This window comes from Carya illinoinensis, chromosome 13 (genome assembly GCF_018687715.1).
Source record: "Carya illinoinensis cultivar Pawnee chromosome 13, C.illinoinensisPawnee_v1, whole genome shotgun sequence".
In the NCBI taxonomy this organism is placed as follows: Eukaryota; Viridiplantae; Streptophyta; class Magnoliopsida; order Fagales; family Juglandaceae; genus Carya; species Carya illinoinensis.
Window position 1 is genome coordinate 27,499,657 of NC_056764.1, and position 21,605 is coordinate 27,521,261.

The 21,605-nt window shown below is 34.2% G+C and overlaps 2 protein-coding genes across 3 annotated transcripts; both read right to left on the bottom strand.

Moving 5' to 3' along the window:
- Positions 1–4,706: 4,706 nt before the first annotated feature.
- LOC122291338 lies at positions 4,707–6,016 on the bottom strand. The gene has a single exon (XM_043099018.1). It carries the CDS (start codon positions 5,649–5,651, stop codon positions 4,734–4,736), a length of 918 nt encoding a protein of 305 aa, XP_042954952.1. The 5' UTR covers positions 5,652–6,016; the 3' UTR covers positions 4,707–4,733.
- Positions 6,017–13,515: 7,499 nt separating this feature from the next.
- Positions 13,516–21,367, bottom strand: LOC122292347 (probable 2-carboxy-D-arabinitol-1-phosphatase). Of its 2 annotated transcripts, none has more exons than XM_043100647.1 (11): positions 20,957–21,367; positions 20,484–20,589; positions 20,150–20,366; positions 19,943–20,061; positions 19,345–19,437; positions 18,461–18,514; positions 18,289–18,387; positions 18,030–18,137; positions 16,407–17,316; positions 16,215–16,318; positions 13,516–13,782 (listed from the first exon to the last, which is right to left on the bottom strand). In XM_043100647.1, exons 1-9 carry the CDS (start codon positions 21,271–21,273, stop codon positions 16,942–16,944), a joined length of 1,488 nt encoding a protein of 495 aa, XP_042956581.1. In that variant the 5' UTR covers positions 21,274–21,367; the 3' UTR covers positions 13,516–13,782; positions 16,215–16,318; positions 16,407–16,941. The 2 variants fall into 2 exon arrangements, with proteins under 2 accessions (XP_042956581.1, XP_042956580.1); XM_043100646.1 differs by having other exon boundaries at positions 20,484–20,607.
- Between the last annotated feature and the right edge of the window lie 238 nt (positions 21,368–21,605).

Here is a 21,605-nt window from a genome sequence, read left to right on the forward strand (position 1 = left end):
TTCATTTTGGGCTATGTTGTGGGTTTTGCCCCCCATCAAGTATTTTTAATAAGCCTCTCGTATAATTTAGGTCAGAGTTCAAAACCTTCTGTGTCATAATTTCCTTATAGCCACTAGCTTCAAGGTTCAACGCAATCTAATAGCTATTTAATGCACATGATACTGGTAAATAGCTAGAGTACAGATCATTTGGGAGCGAAATTCATTATATTAAATGATTTTACAGTTTTAAATTGTCTCTCATATTTCTCAATACAATTAAGGAAATAGGGTTGGAGGAAGGTTGAAGAAAATGCCATCCCTGTAGAGATCTGGGAGAGGGTAAGCCAATCATCCTCCAAAATGGTACAGAAGCACACTTTCTCTGTAGAGATATCCGATCCCCCGACATTTATATTACTCTATTTATTTTATAGAGATCTCATTCCTTCTTTGAAGCAAATGAGTCGTCCTACCTGCCTTATGTTACTTTTATCGATCAACTTTTCTTTTATCCTTAATAATATAATTCTAATGAGTTGGATCTTAGTTCATTTCATGTTTTACAGTAAGCATCTCAAACCCAAAAAATCCATATACCCCACCACGTTTGTTTGGGTAATTTTGAATTGGGTAATGTCTAGGAAAGTTGCCCAATGCAATTATTTATGAAAATCTCAATTACGCCTTAATGATATTGTTGCCTACTGCAATTATAATTTTCTGTTCTAAGGATGACTCAGTACCACCGCCTGATAGTTATGAGTGCTCTCAAGTACGTACCCATGTAACCCATCTTTCATATTCTGGCCTAAGCAATGAGTTTGCTCCAGTACTTATTATACATGATACACTGTAATGACTCCCGCTACAGAAGCACTAGGCCTTTTTGCACAGAGACATGAGATGTTTGGCATGCATGCGCGCACGTCTGTTAAATAAGAATTACTTAAGCTAACTCCCTTTATTTAGATTAGGAAACTGTATGGTACACGGGTAAAAAGCACACGAGGTGAGAAAAAAAATGAAGAGCAATTTGACATACTGTTTATGTACTATATATAGTTCATATGAATAGTATTCATGCATGTACCATTTAATACGGCCTTCCGTGTGTGCTTTTTGTCTTTGTATTTATCACAATTCTTTTCACTTTGAAGTTTGAGGTGGTCAACATGCAGGTTATTGATGAATTTTTCGGTCACTTGTGAATGACAACGTTGGTATGGTCGGATAACTCTTTCTACTCACATAGTGATTCGTGGTGGTGTTATGCTTATCGAACGCCCATCCATAGATTACTTAATGATAAATAACTGAAATTAAAGGAGACAAGTGTTTATATGGTTCGGCATTGAGACCTACGTCCACGAGTTTGGATGTAAATCTATTATAAATAGAGGTTGATATATGCTCAATTTCCTTCCTGATCACCAAAATCTCTAGCTAGTACAATTACTCCCATGGAGTTGATCTCTAGCTAGATGATCTTGGAGTTCTTTGCTTCTTTTCTTGGCTCGGGGTCACGAGATGCAAAACGGGAAAACTGGTTTTTGCCTTTTATACAAATTCGGTTATACCGGGTTATCAATACAAAACCCGGATTCCATACTCGAGTCTGGACCAGACATATCCGGTTTTTAAATTATGGGTTTCAGCCCGGATCAAATCCGGGCCGAAACCCGTAACCGGAATCCGGGTAACCTTTATCCGGCCCGGATGAACAGTCTTATCGAGAAGCCGATCTTACCTCTCCCCAAGAAGCCAACCTGGACAACCCCTTCCCTCGGTTGCCACCCTCTTTTCTAGTCTATATTCTTCTTTTATATCTCATCTCCTCCAGCTTAATTTATATCCCCTCCTAATTTTATGTCTGGTCAACTCATTGTCTTTGTTAGATCTTCTCTTCATCTCTTCCATCCTAACATAGTGGGCTTTAATCTTCCATGGACCTTCCGGGGGCTTTAACACGTGCACTCATTTAATTTACCCCTAACACATGAACATTCATAAGAGACTGAAATCTAACAGCAATATAATTAATGAAACCATTATTTGTGCAACAATTAATCTCAACAATTGTCATCCAAATAATTTTTTACTATTCTAATATGAATACTACATTATATTCAATATTATCTATAAGTCATATATATCCTAATAATTAATACAGTGGGATATTTCAAATCGTACGTAGAAAGTAACAATGATTTGAATTTTTCTGGACGGGTATAACCTCACAACTATTCTCTATTCTTGACCATCCTAATTTTAAAACACAGCAAAATTCAAGTAAAGGGCCAATTAGAAGTCGATGGTTAGGATGACCTGTGGGTGAGGAAGGTTTTCTACGTGTTGGCAGGCCAGTCAACACGCACCATCATTGGTTTTTGGTTGTGGGATGGTAATGATTTTGTGAAGACAAAAGGGGGCCGTGAACGTACAGTAGGGGTTCTTTGGACAGAGTTGACTGCGAGAGACGAGGAAATGGAAACATTCTTTGGTAGTGAATAGTAGTAAAATGGTACAACTTTGATCTATCCAATCTTCTATCCATTCGACACGAATTCAAGCTAGGGATCGGACTTCGTCAATTAATCAGATTCATACTGCCTAATTATATAAAAGGCTTTCTGAAAATAATTTATTTTTGTGATTTCCTAGCATTTTCATTGATTTGCTTTGAAGTTATATAGTACTTTATAGTTTGAGAATTTCAAATTCTTAATATAAGAATTTTGTGTTCACATATTTAATGATAAAATTTAGTCTCATTGGGTTATAAATATATTTGAGAAAGTCTTGGTTGAAACTAATTAGAAATTACGGAGGAAATGGAAATGATATTTACAATCCTAAAATGTGTATGTCTCATGTACTCAATTTGAAAAAAGTAGATAAATATAAGACCTATATTAAAAAATTATTTTTTAAATGATGGATCCCACTTTTTTTTAAAATGAGTATATATGTAGGACTTGTATATCCTTAAACTGTATATAGCATTACTCATGTGCTTATTAGCTAGCCTGCCAGCTTAGATCGTTCTTTCATTGCTCTAGTGAGTTTATCAAAGCTATTGTTGGAGTACTTATATATAGTGGAGTGGATGAATTTGTTCTTGAGTGAAGCGATAGATCATGAGGTTAGGATTCCAAAACCGGCCCCGTTGAAAATCAGATCGAGTAGATCACTTATGGGGTTTGCAAATTATGTTTAAATAAGTATCCCTTTATGAAAAAAGAAAATCTAGTTATTTTACTTTCTAATATTTCAGTCTTGATATTTATTAAATCTAGAATTCTTTTGGATTCATGAATATGCATGAAATTCCTTTAAATTGACATTTTATTAATCAAATATACTTCATCCAACATTTTTCCTTTCTTACTTGCATTTGCTAGCTAGCGCTACATGATATATCTTAAGTGGCTAAGCTAATATTATATGAAACAAAGTATCATATCATCAATTAGTCTGACCGGAGATAAAACAGTCTTAAATGAAGAATAGCATTGTTAACTTGGAAATACACAATATTTGAAAAGCATAAAATTAAAAAATATATGAATTAAGTGCAATTATTTAAAATACATATTATATAGTCTTAAACATATTTATTCAGTAGTGATAATGTTAATAATACAAACGTGAAGGGTAGGCAGCTTTTTCTCATAAGAAATTATAAAATGGAATCTTTAGGAATTGGCCTTATAACTTACATGCATGAAAATTGAATTATTCTCATGAAATTAGACAAGCGGACGTACATTAATTAATTAGTCTATTATATATTCAGCTCTTATAAGTTAGCTTTATCGAATAATTAAAGGGAAATGATTGGTAAAAACTATGCACATTCCTTTTAAAAATTAGATAAATCTAAACCCAATTATAAAAAATTGATTTTTTAATAGTAAATCCCATTTTTTCTGAAATGAGTGTATAAGATTTGCATACTTTAAGACTGTATTTAACATTACTTTTAATTAAAACCTATATAAGGATGACTCCTCGTGTAACGAAATCTTGGTTTATGAATCAAAATCAAAAGAGTATATAAATTAAGGTTTAGTAGCCAATAAAGAAAATTATATATAAATGGGAGCAATATTAATTTGATTCGGTCTCCACGGCCAAAATTAGGTAATTAGTTAACTTGTACTTCTAGATGAACCCCAAAACATTAATTTTCAGATAATGAATGCCATATTGGCTTGTCATGTTCATATATGTTTGCAAAGAAAACTATTTTCCAAGCAAGAAGACAACCTAACAAGAGACGCTCTCTTTTAAGGCTAAAAGGCCAAAAAATAGTGAATCCCATCGATATTGTCTTTTCTGATTCAAAATCAACCGATCATTGTCAAAGGTTCTCATTTTTATTTTAGCTTTTAGGCTAAAAGCAATCTCCAATATTGGCATCTTTCAAAATCAGTACCATTTGAGCAAATCTTCTTGATATCTTTCAAAATTAATCCTCAAAAACTCTTCTTCCCCATCTTCTTTTTCCTCCTTTACATACAAACCCAATTCACAAATTTTCTAGTTGTTGAGGAGGGGAGAGAGAGAGAGAGAGAGAAGCTAATTCTTCCTTATGAAATTCATGACATACTTCTGCAACTACATTTCAGCTGGTTTCTCATGCGATCAAAAGAATGAAGTATCGATTCCTTTCAAGAAGAAAGGTAAAGGAAAAAAAAAACATAAAAATCAAAGACCATGAATGAACAAAAGCAAGTAAATTTCTTAATTTATTGGCTCTTACAAGCATAGATCAACAAGGAGAATTCAACCTTGTCTTGTTCTTTCTGCACCAACTTCTCCTCCAACCACAGCCTGCTATCCAAACCACTTCTCGTCCTGAACATGAACACTGCATATCCAGTACTACTACTTCCTGATGCAGGTCTGAAGAACCAATCATGCACATCCCACATCAGATCAACCGGCAAATTGTCCACAAAAATCGTCTGGTTTCCTCTGAAATTCCATTGAAGCCTCCTTACTCGAATCACCGTCTTCTTGTCGATACATACCGATAAAACAGGCGACTTTGGCCCTTCACTTTCTCCGCTGCATCTGATCAAAATCTCGTGTGCAATGCCGGTATCGCAAAACTGAGCCTTGGTTGAATAAAGAGTATTGCCGGAGCAATGCTCCCTCCGGGAAATGAGAGAGACTTTTGCAACGGAACTCGTCTTGAATTTCTTAGCGACAGCTTCTTCCGCCATGTCTCCGAGAATAAGGCCGATTTCTGAATCAACCATGACCAGCACATAGAAGCCATCAACAGGTTCAGGTCCTGCGCTATACTTGGCATTGGAGAGATCCCAGAAAACCTCGATGCTTGAATTATCGGATTCCATTAATTTGCTCCCTTTCTTCTTCCTGAATAACCGTGAATTCGTGTTGAGTCTGAAGGGTGGGGTACTTGAAGGGTCATCGCCAAAGCTTATACTTAAGCCCTGAGAAGAATGGTTCCCGCACCAAGTGACTGTGATCAAGATTTGCTTTTGGGTGGAGAGGGAGATTTTGTAAACACAGGTGACAGAGTTTTGCACCGATGGGGTTAGGCTTGGATTGGTGCTGGCTGTGTTTGAGTAGCTAGAACATGAAGGAAGAGACACGCTTACTGCGTTTTCGCTGAAACAAGAAACTATGTCTCTCATTGTAAAGAAAAAGAAAAATAAAATAAATCTGGGGACAGAGAGACAGACAGATCTGGAGGTTTGGAGAAATAGTTCTTTTCTCTTTTGGTTTGCAGGTTTGACAAGGTTTTTTGGTGCTCTTGAACTGTCTTTGGTTCTTTAATTTTTGCCCTTTTTTTTCTCTTTTCAAAAGAGGAAGCTCAGCTGGAGGTTAAAAAAATGGAAGGCAGGCATGGAGATCCAGGTCCCTGACAGGACCATGGGTAATGAATATGATTCTCTCACGCGTTGCAACCCTGCCTGCAGCTTTTGAGAGGAGAGAGAGAAGCAGAAATCTTCAAGCTTTCCTTCCTTTTCTTTTCTTCCTTTAAAAATCACTTGTGCCAGTTGATATCATGATAGGTGAATATATATACATACATATATATATATATACACACACATGTATATATATAATATATATGGAAAGTGAAAAAATGAAATTAAAAAGGCATAAAAAAGGAAATTAAAGTTAGACCTGGTCTGGTTTGCAGCAGTACCATTTGTGTCATTATCATCATCTTTACCTTTTCATTTCCTTGCATTCTGTTAATTAGTAATTAATGGGAAAGAAGTTATATATAAATGCTTTGTTTTTTTGTTTAATTGTGTTTAACTTTAAATTATTATTATTACTATTATTCATTAATCTTCCAAACTCTGTGCAACGTAAATATATAAGTTAATAATAAATAAATAGATCTACAGGTTTTTATTTTCTATTGGCCTCACTACTACACTTCATTATGACAGTTGACTATAGAATAATTTATTAATTACGATCTCTCCATTTCATTTAAAAATATACTATTTTTAACTTAAAAACTAAAATTTTCTAAGCATGGTATTTTAAAATTTTTAATTAAGAATAATGTTATTTGACCATATGAAACTTATCGCTCAAATGGCCTTCTTGGTGTGACACCAGTATGTAGTGACACATGATTTTTTAAAATAAATAAATACAAATACAAATGTGGTAGAAAAAACTTAGCAAGGTTTCAATCTCTTTCCTTCTTATATTTTCAAACTCTCTTTTGTTTTGAATGTTTTTTTTTTAAAATAAATCACACGACACCACATTCAAGAGGGTCATCTAAACGATAAGCTTAAAATTTTCTGGTAACAATGGTACTATTTAATTAATAAAAAGACCAAAATGCTATTTTGGTCTTTTTATTGTGTTGTGTTGTCACTTGGGTTATGGGTGGCTATATACATTACACCCAATAATAATGTAATTTAATTTACGGTGTCTACTATAATTTCTGAAAAATCAATTAATTTAAGATACTATATATTTATGTGATTTAATTATTTAAATAAATATTTATCATACTTTGGAAAAAAAATTATATTTAATTCGATCCCCTAAAATTCCACTATTTTATTTTATTTTTTTGCAAAGTCATGAGCTCTAAATAATTATCAACATTTGTACGTCACTTGTTTACAAATTAATCAAAAGATACGTTGTAATTTACACTCTCGTTAAGATATATATGATAGTTAATATGATAAAGACAGTTATCAACATGATAGTTAAGATAGTTATTATAGTTTGTTATAACTCTTTTCACATTATGAAGGGAGGTGGCCGAGAGGGTGGGGCTCGATCTCCCCCTCCCTTTGTCGATTATTGGTTCCAAACTCATAAGGGATATGGGACCTCGATCCGGCCGGTTCCATCTCAATTAGTTAAGGTGTTAGAGGTCGGTCCCCGCCCTCCAACCTTCCTTTGAAGGGTTGTCGGCCCCTCTTGATTGATTTCAATTCTAAATTTTGTTTTTCTTTTAGAATTCTTTTTTTTTTTTTTGTCAATTTGTAGAAGGTTTAAATTATTTTTTCAATTTTTCCCTTATTGTAAAGGTGTTTCTTTAAATAGTGATAATACTCATCATTTCACATTAGACAATACCTTACATATTTTAAATTATTTTATTTTATTTTATTCTTACTAAATTAATCGAGTTGTTCTACTCATCATGATCTATACACCACATAATTGTTACGAGAAAAAGAGAAAAAAATTAAAAGATGGGCATGCGGCATGCGGCATTATCTCTAACAGCATTCATCCTTTCGCTTATCTCTATGATTTTGTTTTTGTTTTAGAATTTTTATTTTTATTTTCATATTTTGGGTTTTTTTTTTTTTTTTTTTTGTCAATTTGTAGAAGGTTTAAATTATTTTTTCAAATTTTCCCTTATTGGAAAGGTGTTTCTTTAAATAGGGATAACACTCATCATTTCACATTAGACAATACCTTACATATTTTAAATTTTTTTATTTTATTTTATTCTTACTAAATTAATCTAGTTGTTTTACTCATCATGATCTACACACCACATAATTGTTATGAGATAGAAAAAAAGAAAAAAAAAATTAAAAGAGTCAATGTGTGATGTGTGATGTGTGATATGTTAAGTAGAATTATTCTTCTTTAAAAACAATACGACAGGCATGATACAGCATGCGGCATACTGCATTATCTCTAATGGTATTCATCCTTTCACTAATCTCTATGATTAAAAATCGTTGGTCCATCCCTAATTACATATTACGTTTTCAAATTATGAGCCATGTTATAAAGGAAAATATTATATTGTCCGATACTGTGTGTTTTTTTAATATTAATTAAAAAATACAAATGCATTAGCGGTCATTGGCAGCGAGCAAATGCAGCGGTCCCCGTAGCATGGTAGCCTATTATAAAATATATCATAGTTTAAGGGTTTTTTTTTTTTTTATTGACTAGTAATAGTTGAATTAAGTAGTTAAAAGTATAATTCCCCTTCTATTTTTCATATAATTCCAAGCTAGTAATTAAAAAAAAACAATAAATCGTATAGATTATTAATAGATCAAAGAAAATAAATTAAGTAAATAAAAACGAAAATATTGTTGTTTCATTTAAAGTTTTAAATAGTAGAACACCAAACAATAAAATAAAATGCACAAAACTCTAATATTAGAAAAAACTTTAAAACCCACAAAACTTAAAAAACATAATTTCCCCTCAATCCCTAGAGGACAGGAAGGCTGCTTGCTCAAGCCATTGTAATTGTTAGTTTGAGCCTTGAGGAGTTCATTATCAAAATTGATACTTTAGGAGGATTCAAATTGGGTTGTTATTTGAAGGAATTTTTGTGTATTTTTTTATATTATATAAAAATAGAATTATATATAAAGTAATATTATATACAGTTATAGAGTACACAAGTATCATGTATTCACTTCGAAAAATAGTAGAGTCTATGATTAAAAAAATAATTTATTTTCATATTGATCTAATATTTATTTATTTTTTTAAAAATAATTATACGACACTTGTACACTCATAATTATAACTATCATTTTTCTTACATAATAGGTCAATCAATTGCATGGATAACTTGCCTGGACACCTTGCTTTTATGCGATCAGATAAATTTTGTTGCATGAATTTTTATTTATTTATTTTAATCCCTATATATCTACTTGAGATGATAGGGGCATTGAGATACTGATTATGATAGTGATGTTGGCCCCATAAATTTAATTTGGAGCATTGTAGACCCACCAACTCCTACTCCCCAACACAACTTTGATTTAAAGCTAGCTAGGCATATATATATACACATTATATGTGAGGTACTCACAGCTTTCTCTAGATATTTTTTGTCTTTTTTTTAGCCCTTATTTTCCGCTCTCAATAAAAATAAATAAGAATTGCAGCAAAGGAATGTGACTATTTAATTTGTACTAGTCTACTTTGTTACACCCTTTAATATAAAAGTGATCATGTGGTTGCAGTTGGGGGAAGAAAAAGAACATTTAAAACCAACATGTTTGCGTACTCATTTGTTAAAGTTCTGGGTCAACAACCAACTGGCAACAGTCCCTCTGAAAATGAATTCACAGATGGGGAAAAAAAATTAATGTACAGAAAATAAATTATCTAAAAAAGTCTTAGGAAGTGGATGAGAATTCAAGAGTGGAGAGAGACAAATGCCTGTACATTAGCACATGGAGGTACAAAGTTACCGTTAAATGCTCATGACAGATACATTAAATGAGAAGTGAGGGAGTGGTGAAACAAGATTCCAATCATGAGGACAAGATAGGAGATGGATGAATCTGTGACAATTTACAGCTAAAGAGGATCATTAATTACCATTGGACTGCAATTTATTTAGACCTAGAATGAAGGGAGATGCTTCCAGGGCAGTGGACCCCCGAATGTTCTTGTCCTGGGGCGTGTTGCCCAAAAGTACACAAGTCCTTTCCATGGAGGCTGAACATGTGTATAGGAAGAAGATCGAGGAGGACTATAACTGCAAATTTTCAGTTTCTGGATTGGACTAGTAGTAATGTACAGTACTTATGTTGCATTTATGAAAGATCATTCTGAAAACATTGATTTTCTCTTCCCTGACCTTTTCCTCTTGTCATTTAACGTTTATGATGTTGAAATGGAGACTACTTTAACCTGAATCATAGTTTGTTTTGTCTGCTTTGTGCCAACAAAGTGCCCGCGGTCTTCGGATTGTCTCGTTGGTCCAGCTAGCTTACTTTGAATTCTTTTTTCATCCCCATCTTACATGCACTGTAAAAAGAACAAGAAGAAGAAGAAGCATCAGCCCACTAGCTGTCTGCTTTCTCTCTCTTGACTTTAGAAACTTATTTCTCAAGAGAAATATTTTAATCATAGAAAAATTTAAACTTATAAATTTAGATGTTTTGATATGATGTGTTAAATTATAAAACTATTCTTATTATAAAATAGATCTAACATATCATATAAAGACACATCAGTTTGTGAGTTTAGTACTTTTGTAGCACCTATTTGCAATTGTGACATTTATACTCAAGAGAAATATTTTAGTCACAGAAAATTTTTATCAAAATAAACTTACAAATTGATATGACTTGATATGGTACATTAGATTATAAAATTATTTTTATTATAAAATAAATCTAACGTATCATATAAAAACACATCAGTTTGTGAGTTCTTTGTGATTGTAACATTTCTCATCAAGAAAAATATTTTAATCACAAAAAAATTTCATTAAAGTAAATTTACAAATAAACATAACTTAACATGTTACGATAAATTATAAAATTATTTTTATTATAAAATAGATTTAATATATTATATAAAAATATGTTAGTTTGTAAATTTATTTTCGTAAAACCTCTTTATATCTATAATATTTCTCTTCTCAAGAAACAATTTGATCACCTGCTCCTTTCATGGCCATTTTCTGGGCAAAGAGGGACCGGGGCAGCCTCTTCCGGTCCTCCACCTGTAGGTAATCTTTTACTTCCCAAATCTACTGCTCGATCTATAGCTAGCCCTATCAGTATCACACATAAAAACAAAAATGTTGCTAGCCCCATAGACTTAATAGATGGAGATGATACGTTGTGATTAAGCAATGATCAACATGAATCACATATTTTCCATATTTTTGTGATCGTTCAAACTGCCACTCAACCTTATTCTTCACCTGGTCACCTAGAAGACAGATTGGATTCCAAACTTTCCCCTTTGCCTTTTTCTTTTATGATAATATTAGAAAAAAGATAAAGCTATATATGTAATCACAAAAGCCTTCCCCGTCACTTACCTAAAACACATGATATGTGCAACCAACCACGCAAAAGAAAAGGGAATCCTAGAAGGAATTTCTTCTCTTCTTTTTTGTCTTACATTATCTCACCAACCAAACAAAACATACATCTTTTTATAAACAAAAGTCACCCTCAAAATACGCATAAAATCGAAGGGATTTTCTCTTCATATGCCCAGTAGACTCTTGAGAAATTAGTCTTCTTAGAAACTTTTGCATGATATGAAGAAGGAAAGTGGAGGAGAAAGAGAACTTGGCCCGCTAGCTGCAGCTCATGAATTTCCTGCAACTATCATAACCCGGTGGGAAATATCATCATCTGGGTGAATCTCACCAATAATCGAATGTGTTTGTATTTGTTTTTAAAAATGAACAGTAAAGAATTTCTAGACAAGTACTGTTTTCTTTTTTTAAAATAAAAAACTGCAGGCATTGATAATATCAAAAAAAAAAAGACGAGTTGGCGGGATAAGATTAGAAAAAAAAAATGATTAGAAAAGGATAGAAAGTGCCCTGCCTATTTTCGTTTAGATCTCAACTAACTGCATGCTGATGTGAGTGATTTCAGAGAGAGAGAGAGAGAGAGAGAGAGAGCTGCAGCCTGCAGAGCAAACAAAATAAGTGTGGCTACTGTTTTGAATCATAATTTCATCTAATTACTGTCAATTCAAACTCATTTCCTGTATAGTTGTGATGAAAGCTAAACAATCTTCCATTATGAGTAAAAGGCAGTGTATGATCATGGCGTTTCTGCTTTCAGTCTGTGTTGAGTTTCATTGCAGATGTTGCCTTCTCTCTCTTGAGAAATAAATTCGCGTTTACTGTGGATAAGGTTTTTAACATATTTATAAATGATAAATAACTCTTTTTTATTAAATCGAATTTTATAAAATGAGTTAAACCTATAAATGCAGAGTCTGATGGATTGAATGGCATAAACCCTTAGGAAAGCAAAACCAGTATCTCCAATTAACGGGTTCAAGGGAATACGTTGATCATCAATAGTGTTAAGCCAATGGAAGAGTAGTCAACATTAACTTCTAAAATGGTCATCATAAACAGTTAGTTTTTCCAACTTTTTATAATCTTTTAAACTGTCAAATCAACACTGCAACCGATGATGACAAGAAAATTCACCCAAAAAATGAATAATATCCATCTCCTAATTTACCTTTTAATAAACTTTGTCCGGTAGAACCATTTATCAAATGAAAAGTATGACATCTCATCAGTATAGCATGTGCTGTCTTGGTCTTCCAATTTAATATATAATGCAGTGTCCTACACGGCCATGATAAAATGATCTATCTAGTCATGAATACAACGAGCATCATGAGTTTTTTTGCCTTCTTGGAAGTTGTTGAGTGAAAACTCAAATTAGTTGTTGAAAAATGACCCTCTAATGTCCATTTTCTTTCTTGCATCAGTTTCCTATCTATTTTGTGTGCGCGCACACAAAAAATAAAGAGAAATATTTTAATTATAAATAAATTACATAAAAATAACTTCACAAATTGAATTGTGCATGCACACAAAAGATAAAAGAGAAATACTTTAACTATAAATAAATTACATAAAAATAACCTCACAAATTAAATTGAATTCCAAGTCAAATTATGGTTCAAATTTGGTGAAAGACGTACACAAAAAAATCCACAGTTCCTCTTTAGTTTTTTTGAAAAGCGAACACTCTCTCGACTTCGACAACTAAAGTTTTGGACCCTTGCGAAATCCCAAACGATCTAAACCACGAAAAAAATCATGGCTGTGAATTTACCTATTAAAAGCTAGCGAAAGAAAAGTTGCGAATTGATTTCCCTAATAACTAGCAAAGCCAGCCATATAATAAAAGCAAGCAATGAATCAGGTACAAAACCAAAATAAAAGAAACAACACGACAAAGTCACCATTGATCAGTGGATGCTCAAACTGTCTGGCGGACATTTTAGGTTCAAAAGCGCAAATACATCCAAATATGTCTTATTTGATTCACTCTAATACACCATAGCCATTCAAAAATTCTAATGCTCAAGTTTTTCTTTCCTCGAATAGGAAATATAAAAATATTTTCCTGTTTCCTTTTTTTTTTTTTGGCTAAGTAGGGGATATTTTCAATTTACTTGCAAAATTCTTGTCATTATGTATAGCTTGAAACAGCATATTAGCATCTTCCATCAAGAACAAATTCCAAATTTTGATTGATTGCCTTCCAAAAATGATTCATGTGGTAATAATCGAAAACAACAGGAAAACATAGATTCACTCATCAAAGTTAAATCAAGTTTATCAAAAGTAGGAGAATCTAAAGAAATAGATCATCAACGGGTTGCTATTTCGTAAAAGAAAGTTAAAAGCATTGTTAAGCAATTAAGATAGCAAAATTCGAACTCCAACTTATGAGAAGAACTAATCGGTCAACGACAAAAGTTGGAACAAATTCTTGATCTTGCCATTCACTCAGTTCTAAATTGGACTGAGGTAGTTCACAAATTGACCTGTCATGAAGGGAGAAGAAAGCAAATGTTACAATACAAATTTGCTTCTAATAGTAACAATCAATATCTTCCACCAGACCTAAAAATATAAAAATTTAATATAGATACAGAAAGTTTAAAAGATACATATCCCTTTTCCAATTGAAGGGGGAGAGGGAACAAGGGATACAGAAAAAACTCACCGCCGCGCCCCCCAACCCCCAAAGAAAAAAAAAAATCCAAGCTTTTACCCCTTTGAGTTCCTAGTTCCCACCCATTTAAACTTTGCTCCTGTTCAAATAATTTTACAGAGAAAAGATAAAGACACGTTTTCTAAGCCCGCTTTAATAAATACATTCAGCATTGCCCTTTTTTCTTTTGAGATAAAAGGCATCCATCCTACTTAATAAAATGATAACTATTTGTTCTGAGAATCATATGTTCCTTTATTATTTATTTTTTCTGAAGATGATTCATCATTGCTACATGGCATTGCGTTGTGTTTACTTTGTTTTGTTTGATTATCTGGGCATTTGAGAGATTTTTTCTTACTTCATCATGCTTTTCAATGCTGTTTGGCTCTCGGAGTGTGCAAGGAGAGAAAAAGAAAATTGTACTGGCTTCCTTCTTAAGATTCATTTGAAAATTTTAAGCATTTATTTCCCTCAAATACATCAGTGAAAGAAACAGAAATCATGGCTGTAACTTTTTACACTGCAAGATCGAAAACAATAGAGTTCCATTCAACTGAGACTCGTCATGTTTCAGCTTACTTATGCAAAACTTTAATTTCTCAAATCCAAACAATATCCATCTTTGTTTTCCTTGAAATTCAAAGCAGCAAACAGATGCTTTGCAGACAACTACATGAGAAAATCCCCTAACCTTAATTTCACGCTTTTTTATGTTACAATCACATGGAAGATACCGTATTATGTCCTTTCCAAGTGCAGCACATTATATTTACAAATAATTCATATAATCTGCTTCTTCAAGAAAATAGTCTTCAATGCACTTGCACTCCATCTACTCAGGATGCAGCTTCCTAACTCTACAATAAAACATATGCATTGTTTTTGTTTAAACTTCAACTCCTTTACCAGAAAAGAGCTAATCTCTATTCATACAGAGGTAGTCACAAGTACAGCTCATTAATAGTAATTAGTATTCCAGGCAGCCTATTTTCATATCATCTTAGGGCTTTGCCACACATGAGGTCCTACTCCCTCTATGGTAAATTCAAATCTCTTTTCAGACGTCATTTTATTTTAAAACCATCTCAGATGCATAAACAAGGTGATCACTGTTGTTCCATTAAGGATGTCCTTTCCTATGTCTGTACTGTTTTCCATGCCCAGCTAAAAGTAAATTTACTCATAAAATAAATTTGTGATGCCATGTAAACATTCAAACTAAATGTTTGCTCATCACTATCCTTCAGATTCAGACATTTAGTCTTGATGCCATGTTATGTTGGACCCCTCGCAGTGCTCTCCATATACCTTAGTGGAGCAAACTGATTTTCTTTATCCACCATTCTCATGCTTTTAATCATGCACAAATAGCAGATGAATGTTTGTAAAGCACTTTATGGAGGCAAACTTTCTTCTTCAACAAGTTGAAAACCTTGCCAAAAACCTTTACAAGGCCAAAGACTTTACCAAGTTGAAAACCCGCTCCCCTTTGTAGCTAAAGATGCATGGAGACGTAGCAACAATGAACCCTAACTTGTCTACAGGTGTTATGGCAGCTTAAATAATCAGGAGCAGCTATTAAATTAAATAGAATAATTTAGATACCACTACCTTTATATAATTTTTTTTTTTTTTTTTTTGACAAGAGGAGCCACTTGGAGAGTTAGATGCTTATTTACATTTATGGTACATTATTACCCAACTTGGAGAAGTAATATTATAAACTGTCCTAATTTTTCCTCTCACTAAGTCGGTTTAAACACTCACATAAGTGCACCATTCTATGGTATGTAATTTTGTATCAAAAAAGATCAATTAAGACCAGATTGTACACAAGGATAATGATACAATTAATACCCTCTTACCACCCCTTTACTACTCTAGTGTATTTGAAATTTTTATTTTCATTTTATTATTTTCTTTTAAGTATTTTTTTAACATCCTTAATTATTAAGAAAAAATTTTAAAGATATATACAACTTCGCTAATAATCACTTCCTTAACTATTAAGTAAACAAAAAAATTAAAATATAAAAAGAGTAATAAAAGGGTGTTAGGAGGGTAGTGAGTCTATCATTATTCCAACCGAATTTTTTTACAGCATTCTTCCCACCCACAAAAGTTGCAGAGCAATCATAGAGGTTAAAGCTCACTAGTGGAAGTCACGATGGAACAATTAAGTCCAACCTCCTTTGAGACTCTTCCAGTAAACTGATTACGCAAAGATACAAATATTAGAGCGAGGTAGAGCAGAATCACCTTCGGAGGAGGTGCTGACTTCACTGGGGAGCTTGGAGACAAGGCAAGCGGAAGCTACAGCGGAGTGGACGGGTTGAAGAGAGCTTAGTTGTCGTCGGAACAACCTTTTTAAGCCAATGGAAATAAAATACTGGGATTAGATATAAATCTCAGATCACAGAAAATAGAGAGATGCAGAAGAAAGAGCAGTACCTTGGAGAAAGAGGATGAGGGGGAATTGGAGTCCGACGAGGGACGGAATTGGATGGACGTAGTGGCACTGAGAAGCTTCTTGTTCCTGAGGAAGAAAACTTTGAAGCTCTGTAAATCGCACGCAATAGATTGGATCTTCCAATAGCGACCGAAGCTGCCATTTTTTGTTTCTCTGAAACACAGTCTCACTTCCCTTCGAAGTTCGAACCCCTGAGGCTAAAACCTCTGTAAATTGAAATGGGCGTCCTTATTGGACTGGACTGACCCCGTCAATTAATTGGGCTTTTTTTATATAGGCCCAAAACACTTAGACACTCAAAACTAAATTAAAAAAATTAATATGTTCTTTTAAACATTGTCTAAATTCTTTAATTTGGCTTTTGATTCTTCAAAGATGTTATACTAAATTTAGAATTTGGATACTAAATTCTCTCTTTTATACGTCATGATATAACTAACAGCCACCTTGATATTGATATGCAAGGAGTGGTTGTAATTTTTACAAAGTTAAATCAAGACCTACACAAATTTACAGTTAAAACTCGTCATCATCAATAATGGATCTTGTGATGGGTATCGACCATCTACCCAAATGGGCAGTGTAATTTATGCACCGGATAACGCCTCTCGAGGTAGGCCCATCTGGAAAGTCGACAACGCTGATGCTCCCTGCGTCGACATGAAATGATCCCATCCATTCTTTGGTCAGATTTAAGCAATGCCCCATCAACGCTATGTGAAGAGCTGGGTGGCCTACTACGACAAGTATCTTTTCTGGCTCGGATTCATCAGATAGTTCACTCAATAGAGACTGCCAAGCCTTCTCAGATTGATGCCATACTTCTGATGTGATTCTATCTTCAAATCCATTTAACCAACCAGGCTGAAGAGCTGAAACCTCGGTTGCATCCTGTGGAAAACAGGAGAAGATCAAAAGATTAAATGGGCAAAGCCAATAAAGCACTGAATGGATTAACACATTTAGCGAATCTTTAAGTTCAGACCGGTAAGTACTGCTTCAGCCATGATATATTTATTTATATATATATATATATATTTATATATATGCAGAATGAATGCAAATATTGCAGTTCATTTGATATCAATGCATGCCATTAGTCACTAACTAGAATGGATATGTATAAACTATGTTGTTTAATCCAATGGCAAGTATTCCAATCATTTGTGTAGGATAAGTAGCCAGCACAATTAGAAACTGGTCATTGTAGTTTTCGTTTATTTTCTTTTGATTTTTTTTACTTTTGAGCTCTCAAAGTGAGATTAGGATTTTTCATATTTTCAAGTTTTTTAATCCTAGCAAGCCTAGGACTTGATTTTCCTGGTAACTCAAGACTTTCTCTTATTGCTTTTTTTAAGGATTTTTTAGTAACCTTAGGATTAGGATATGTAGCCTATATAAAAGGTATGCAGTAAACCCTATTTTAATGTTGAGTAATTGAGATCATCGCATTTATATTTGAGTAGTTTTAATAAGGAAACTCTTGTTGTTTCTATCATTTCCACAGCGTCATCTTAGTCATGCCTTTTAAAATTTCCTATTTTATTAGTTTCGGATCTTTCACAAACAATCAGGAAGTAAGACCCGAGAAATAAGACATTTACCCTATTTGGTTGCTGAAGAATGCGTTCAACATCAAGGTGCTCCATTTGCTTCATCTCCACATAGCGTGGAACACAGTCAGCACCCAAGCAATCTGCAGCTTCTTGGACCTACAATCAATTAGACTAGCTGGAGTAAAACCATGATACACACTCCATACGAAATGAGAGAGAGAGAGAGAGAGAGAGAGAGAGAGAGAGAGAGAGAGAGAGAGAGAGCATTTGCTACATTTTGACTCAGCAAAAAAAACAGTAAACTTACTCTGGAGATAGCCAGGGATGTCTCAGAACAAGCTTTCTTAGGACTGCTAATTATAGAATCCACTTTCAAATCGAGGAGTAGCTCCGCAGTTTTCTGGGACTGTCATTTACCACTAAAGAAACTCAGATCAAGGTTTTGTAACCTATTGTGTGCATACTTATAAACGATTTACCTGTATAATTCCAAGCATGTTCAATGGCAGATCCCCATAAGTAGCACCACTAGCCTGTGGAAGCAGAGTTAGAAACACTAGCAGCAGCAATCAAAAAACAAGGAAATAAAACCAAATAAATACAGAATTATTTTGGAGGCAGTCGAGCAATTCAATAATATATAATGTCTGTGGTAAAGTCATACTCAAAATTGAAATTTGTAAGTTCAAATGCAGATTTTCACTCTCCCCTCCCCCTCACCCCGGAAAAGGGGGTCGGGGGATATGAAGTACAATACTTACAAGGAACTGAAAAATTGGCTTCATACAATAATGGATATTTAACTCCATATCCCATGAGACCATTGCTATTTTAACCATGTGCTAGTTTGTATTCTGTTTGATGATATTCCTGGTACAGATCTGGGTTCTCATCAAAACATGATTCAATTTCCCAGCATATTTTCATGGCTTGACAAATTTCTCCTCAATGAATCACTCATACTTTTGTTTCAGTGAGGAACTCCTTACTCTGTACTTGCAATCGAAATCTCTCCTGATATTATCCAAACCTATACAGTTAAATCTTACACACTTCACGCAGAAATGGCTTTTCTAGTTTCTCAATCGGTATTGTATGTCTTACTCATACATTACAACAAAAGAGTGTGTGGACTTTGTACTAGTGCATTATCCATTAATATTCCCAGCCCCATAATTCATTATTTCATATATCTCAGGCTGAATTATATGTGTCTGTCTTTGTAGACTTCAAGCTTTATCATATTGCAGACAGAGGGGAAAAAAAAAAAAGGATAGCTAATTTAGTTTTACATCAAACCAAGCACTTAAAATCAAAGAAGATTAAGACAACTAAGTAGACACTTTTGGCCATTCCTTCTTACTTCTATGTTACTTTGTGTGGCTCCATAACAGACAAGTATGAGGCGCCTACTGGTTTTCCTGCCTCCAGAACTTCCAATAGGTGAATTGGGGGTCTGCATAAGTAGGTCAATAGCATTTAAAGGAAATACAGAATAACCTGTTACACGAACTACATAAAATTAAAACTGTGGCACCAATAAACAACTTCGAATTAGAAACATAAATATATATATATATATAAGAAAAGAATTATGTTTCTATTAGCATAAGGAATCTCCAGAATTTCATAAATTCAGCAAATATTAAACACCAGTCATGATGCATACAAGACAATCCTTGAGGCAAATCACTTTTCAAATACAAAAGAACTGTGCATAAAAACTTATCATCTGGGATATTAGTTCAAAAACATTGTGCAGATTATGGTTCCTTTTATATCATGCGTTGGTTCAGACCAAGAAGCAATACCTTTATTTTAGTAACATTATCTTTCAATGAAACAAAATATATATATATTTATATATATATATATATATATAGAGAGAGAGAGAGAGAGAGAGAGAGAGAGAGAGAGCGAGTAGCAGCACATCAGTTCTTATCAATAACGATGTTGTATACCTGATTTAACCGATTTAGGCAAATAAATGGTGACCCTCCCTCAGGTTGCGGTGTAAAATCAAGCACACTAACACCACAGTTGCTCTGAAGTAAAATCCTAAAATAATCTGTTCCCAAACCTGCTCTCCATAAAAAGAGATGAACTACTGTTAAAACCACACTTTGCATATTTCAGCATCAAGTTTCCGAAGATAAAGGAAATAGTACCAATCGCTGTTGCAACGAGAGCCTGATTAACAGCATTGTGTGCAACCACAAGAACAGACCTGCTTTCATGGGCTAGTATATTATTCCAACAGCTTCTAGCACGTGCCCACAACTCTCTCACCGGATAATGACCATCTATGTTGAAATTTGCAGCATCTACCTGCCACTGACGAAAAGCTGCACCATACTTTGCTTTCCCCTCATGCTTCAAGAGGCCCTACACTTCACCGATAAACTTAGAAACCATAATGCAATATCAAGTTTAGCTAATTCTCAAGAAAACTCAACCGAAACTAAGAAAATGGAGTAAGAAAAAGTGTGAAAACACACTAACTTGGAATGAATACAAGTCGATTTCTCTCAAATCAGAATCAGTAATCATCTCCTTCTCACGAGACCCCCATATGATTTCAGCCGTTCTTTTTGAACGTATCAAGGGGCTGAAAGAAAGAGCCCACCTTATTCAAGTAATCATTGCAAATGCCAAATTATAAGCTAAATGAACCAGTTAGTCAAACACGTAATATTGCCCAAATTCATCTAGGAACAGTGTACAAGAATATGAGCGCGTTTCAAAATTTATAATCGATAACTAGAATAACACAATCGTCTTTGTGTTTACAACGAATATATCACTTTACACTTATCACCGTCACATTGTTTTAATCAACGCTAAAAGACTCGATTAAGCTATTCAGGTACAATTTAAGTAGCATTATCAAGTACGCTCTAGTTAGCTTGCTTGGACATAAAAAGTGGAAGCATAGTTGTTTCAAGAAGCACCAAAAAGTAGTCGGAGAATCGAACCTGGAGAAGCAAACATCGAAGGAGTCGTCGATGAGCATCTGTCGGGAGGTCTCGGCCTGAGCCTCACCTTTCTTAGTGAGGACAGAGAAGTCGGAACTCCCTTGGATCCGGCCCTCTTCGTTCCAAGTGCTCTGGCCGTGCCTCACCAGGACCACCCTCTTCGCGGCCAATATTGGCGGGAAAGTAGCGGAAGCGTAAAGCTCCGAGCTTAGCTCTCTCTCTTGGAGGCTGGAGGAGGATCGGATTCGGAAGCTAGGGTTTCGGTTGAGGGGGGGAAGACGGTAGGGGAGGATGAGAGGGGCTGTAACAGAAATCATTGGGAGGTGTTTAAGGCTTCTCTCTCTCTCTGGGTTTTCACTGTGTTGCTTCGCGCTCTAATTCGCTGAGCCATGATCGTTAACTTTTGTATGGTTACCGCTGTCTCTACGTTCCAATCTTTAGAAGACCCACACAGCAAGAGTGACACGTGTGTCCCTGTCTAACGTACCATACAATTCCATCATTCTTGCTTGCTTGCGGGACAGCCTGTAATAATAACTGTAAGATATATTTTCAAAGAGTTTTTCTATTCATTGTCCTTATACTTACATTTATTTTTAAAAATTCTTTTTAATTATTTATGATTTTTTTTCTGAAATTAATTAAATTA

Coding starts and splice junctions, on each gene's coding strand:
- LOC122291338 (XM_043099018.1), bottom strand. CDS start 5,651: ATGAGAGACATAGTTTCTTGTTTCAGCGAAAACGCAGTAAGCGTGTCT.
- LOC122292347 (XM_043100646.1), bottom strand. CDS start 21,273: ATGATTTCTGTTACAGCCCCTCTCATCCTCCCCTACCGTCTTCCCCCC. Junction 18,515..19,344: donor CCACACAAAGTAACATAGAA/GTAAGAAGGAAT, acceptor CTGCTTCCACAG/GCTAGTGGTGCTACTTATGG. Junction 18,388..18,460: donor ACATGCTTGGAATTATACAG/GTAAATCGTTTA, acceptor GGTAAATGACAG/TCCCAGAAAACTGCGGAGCT.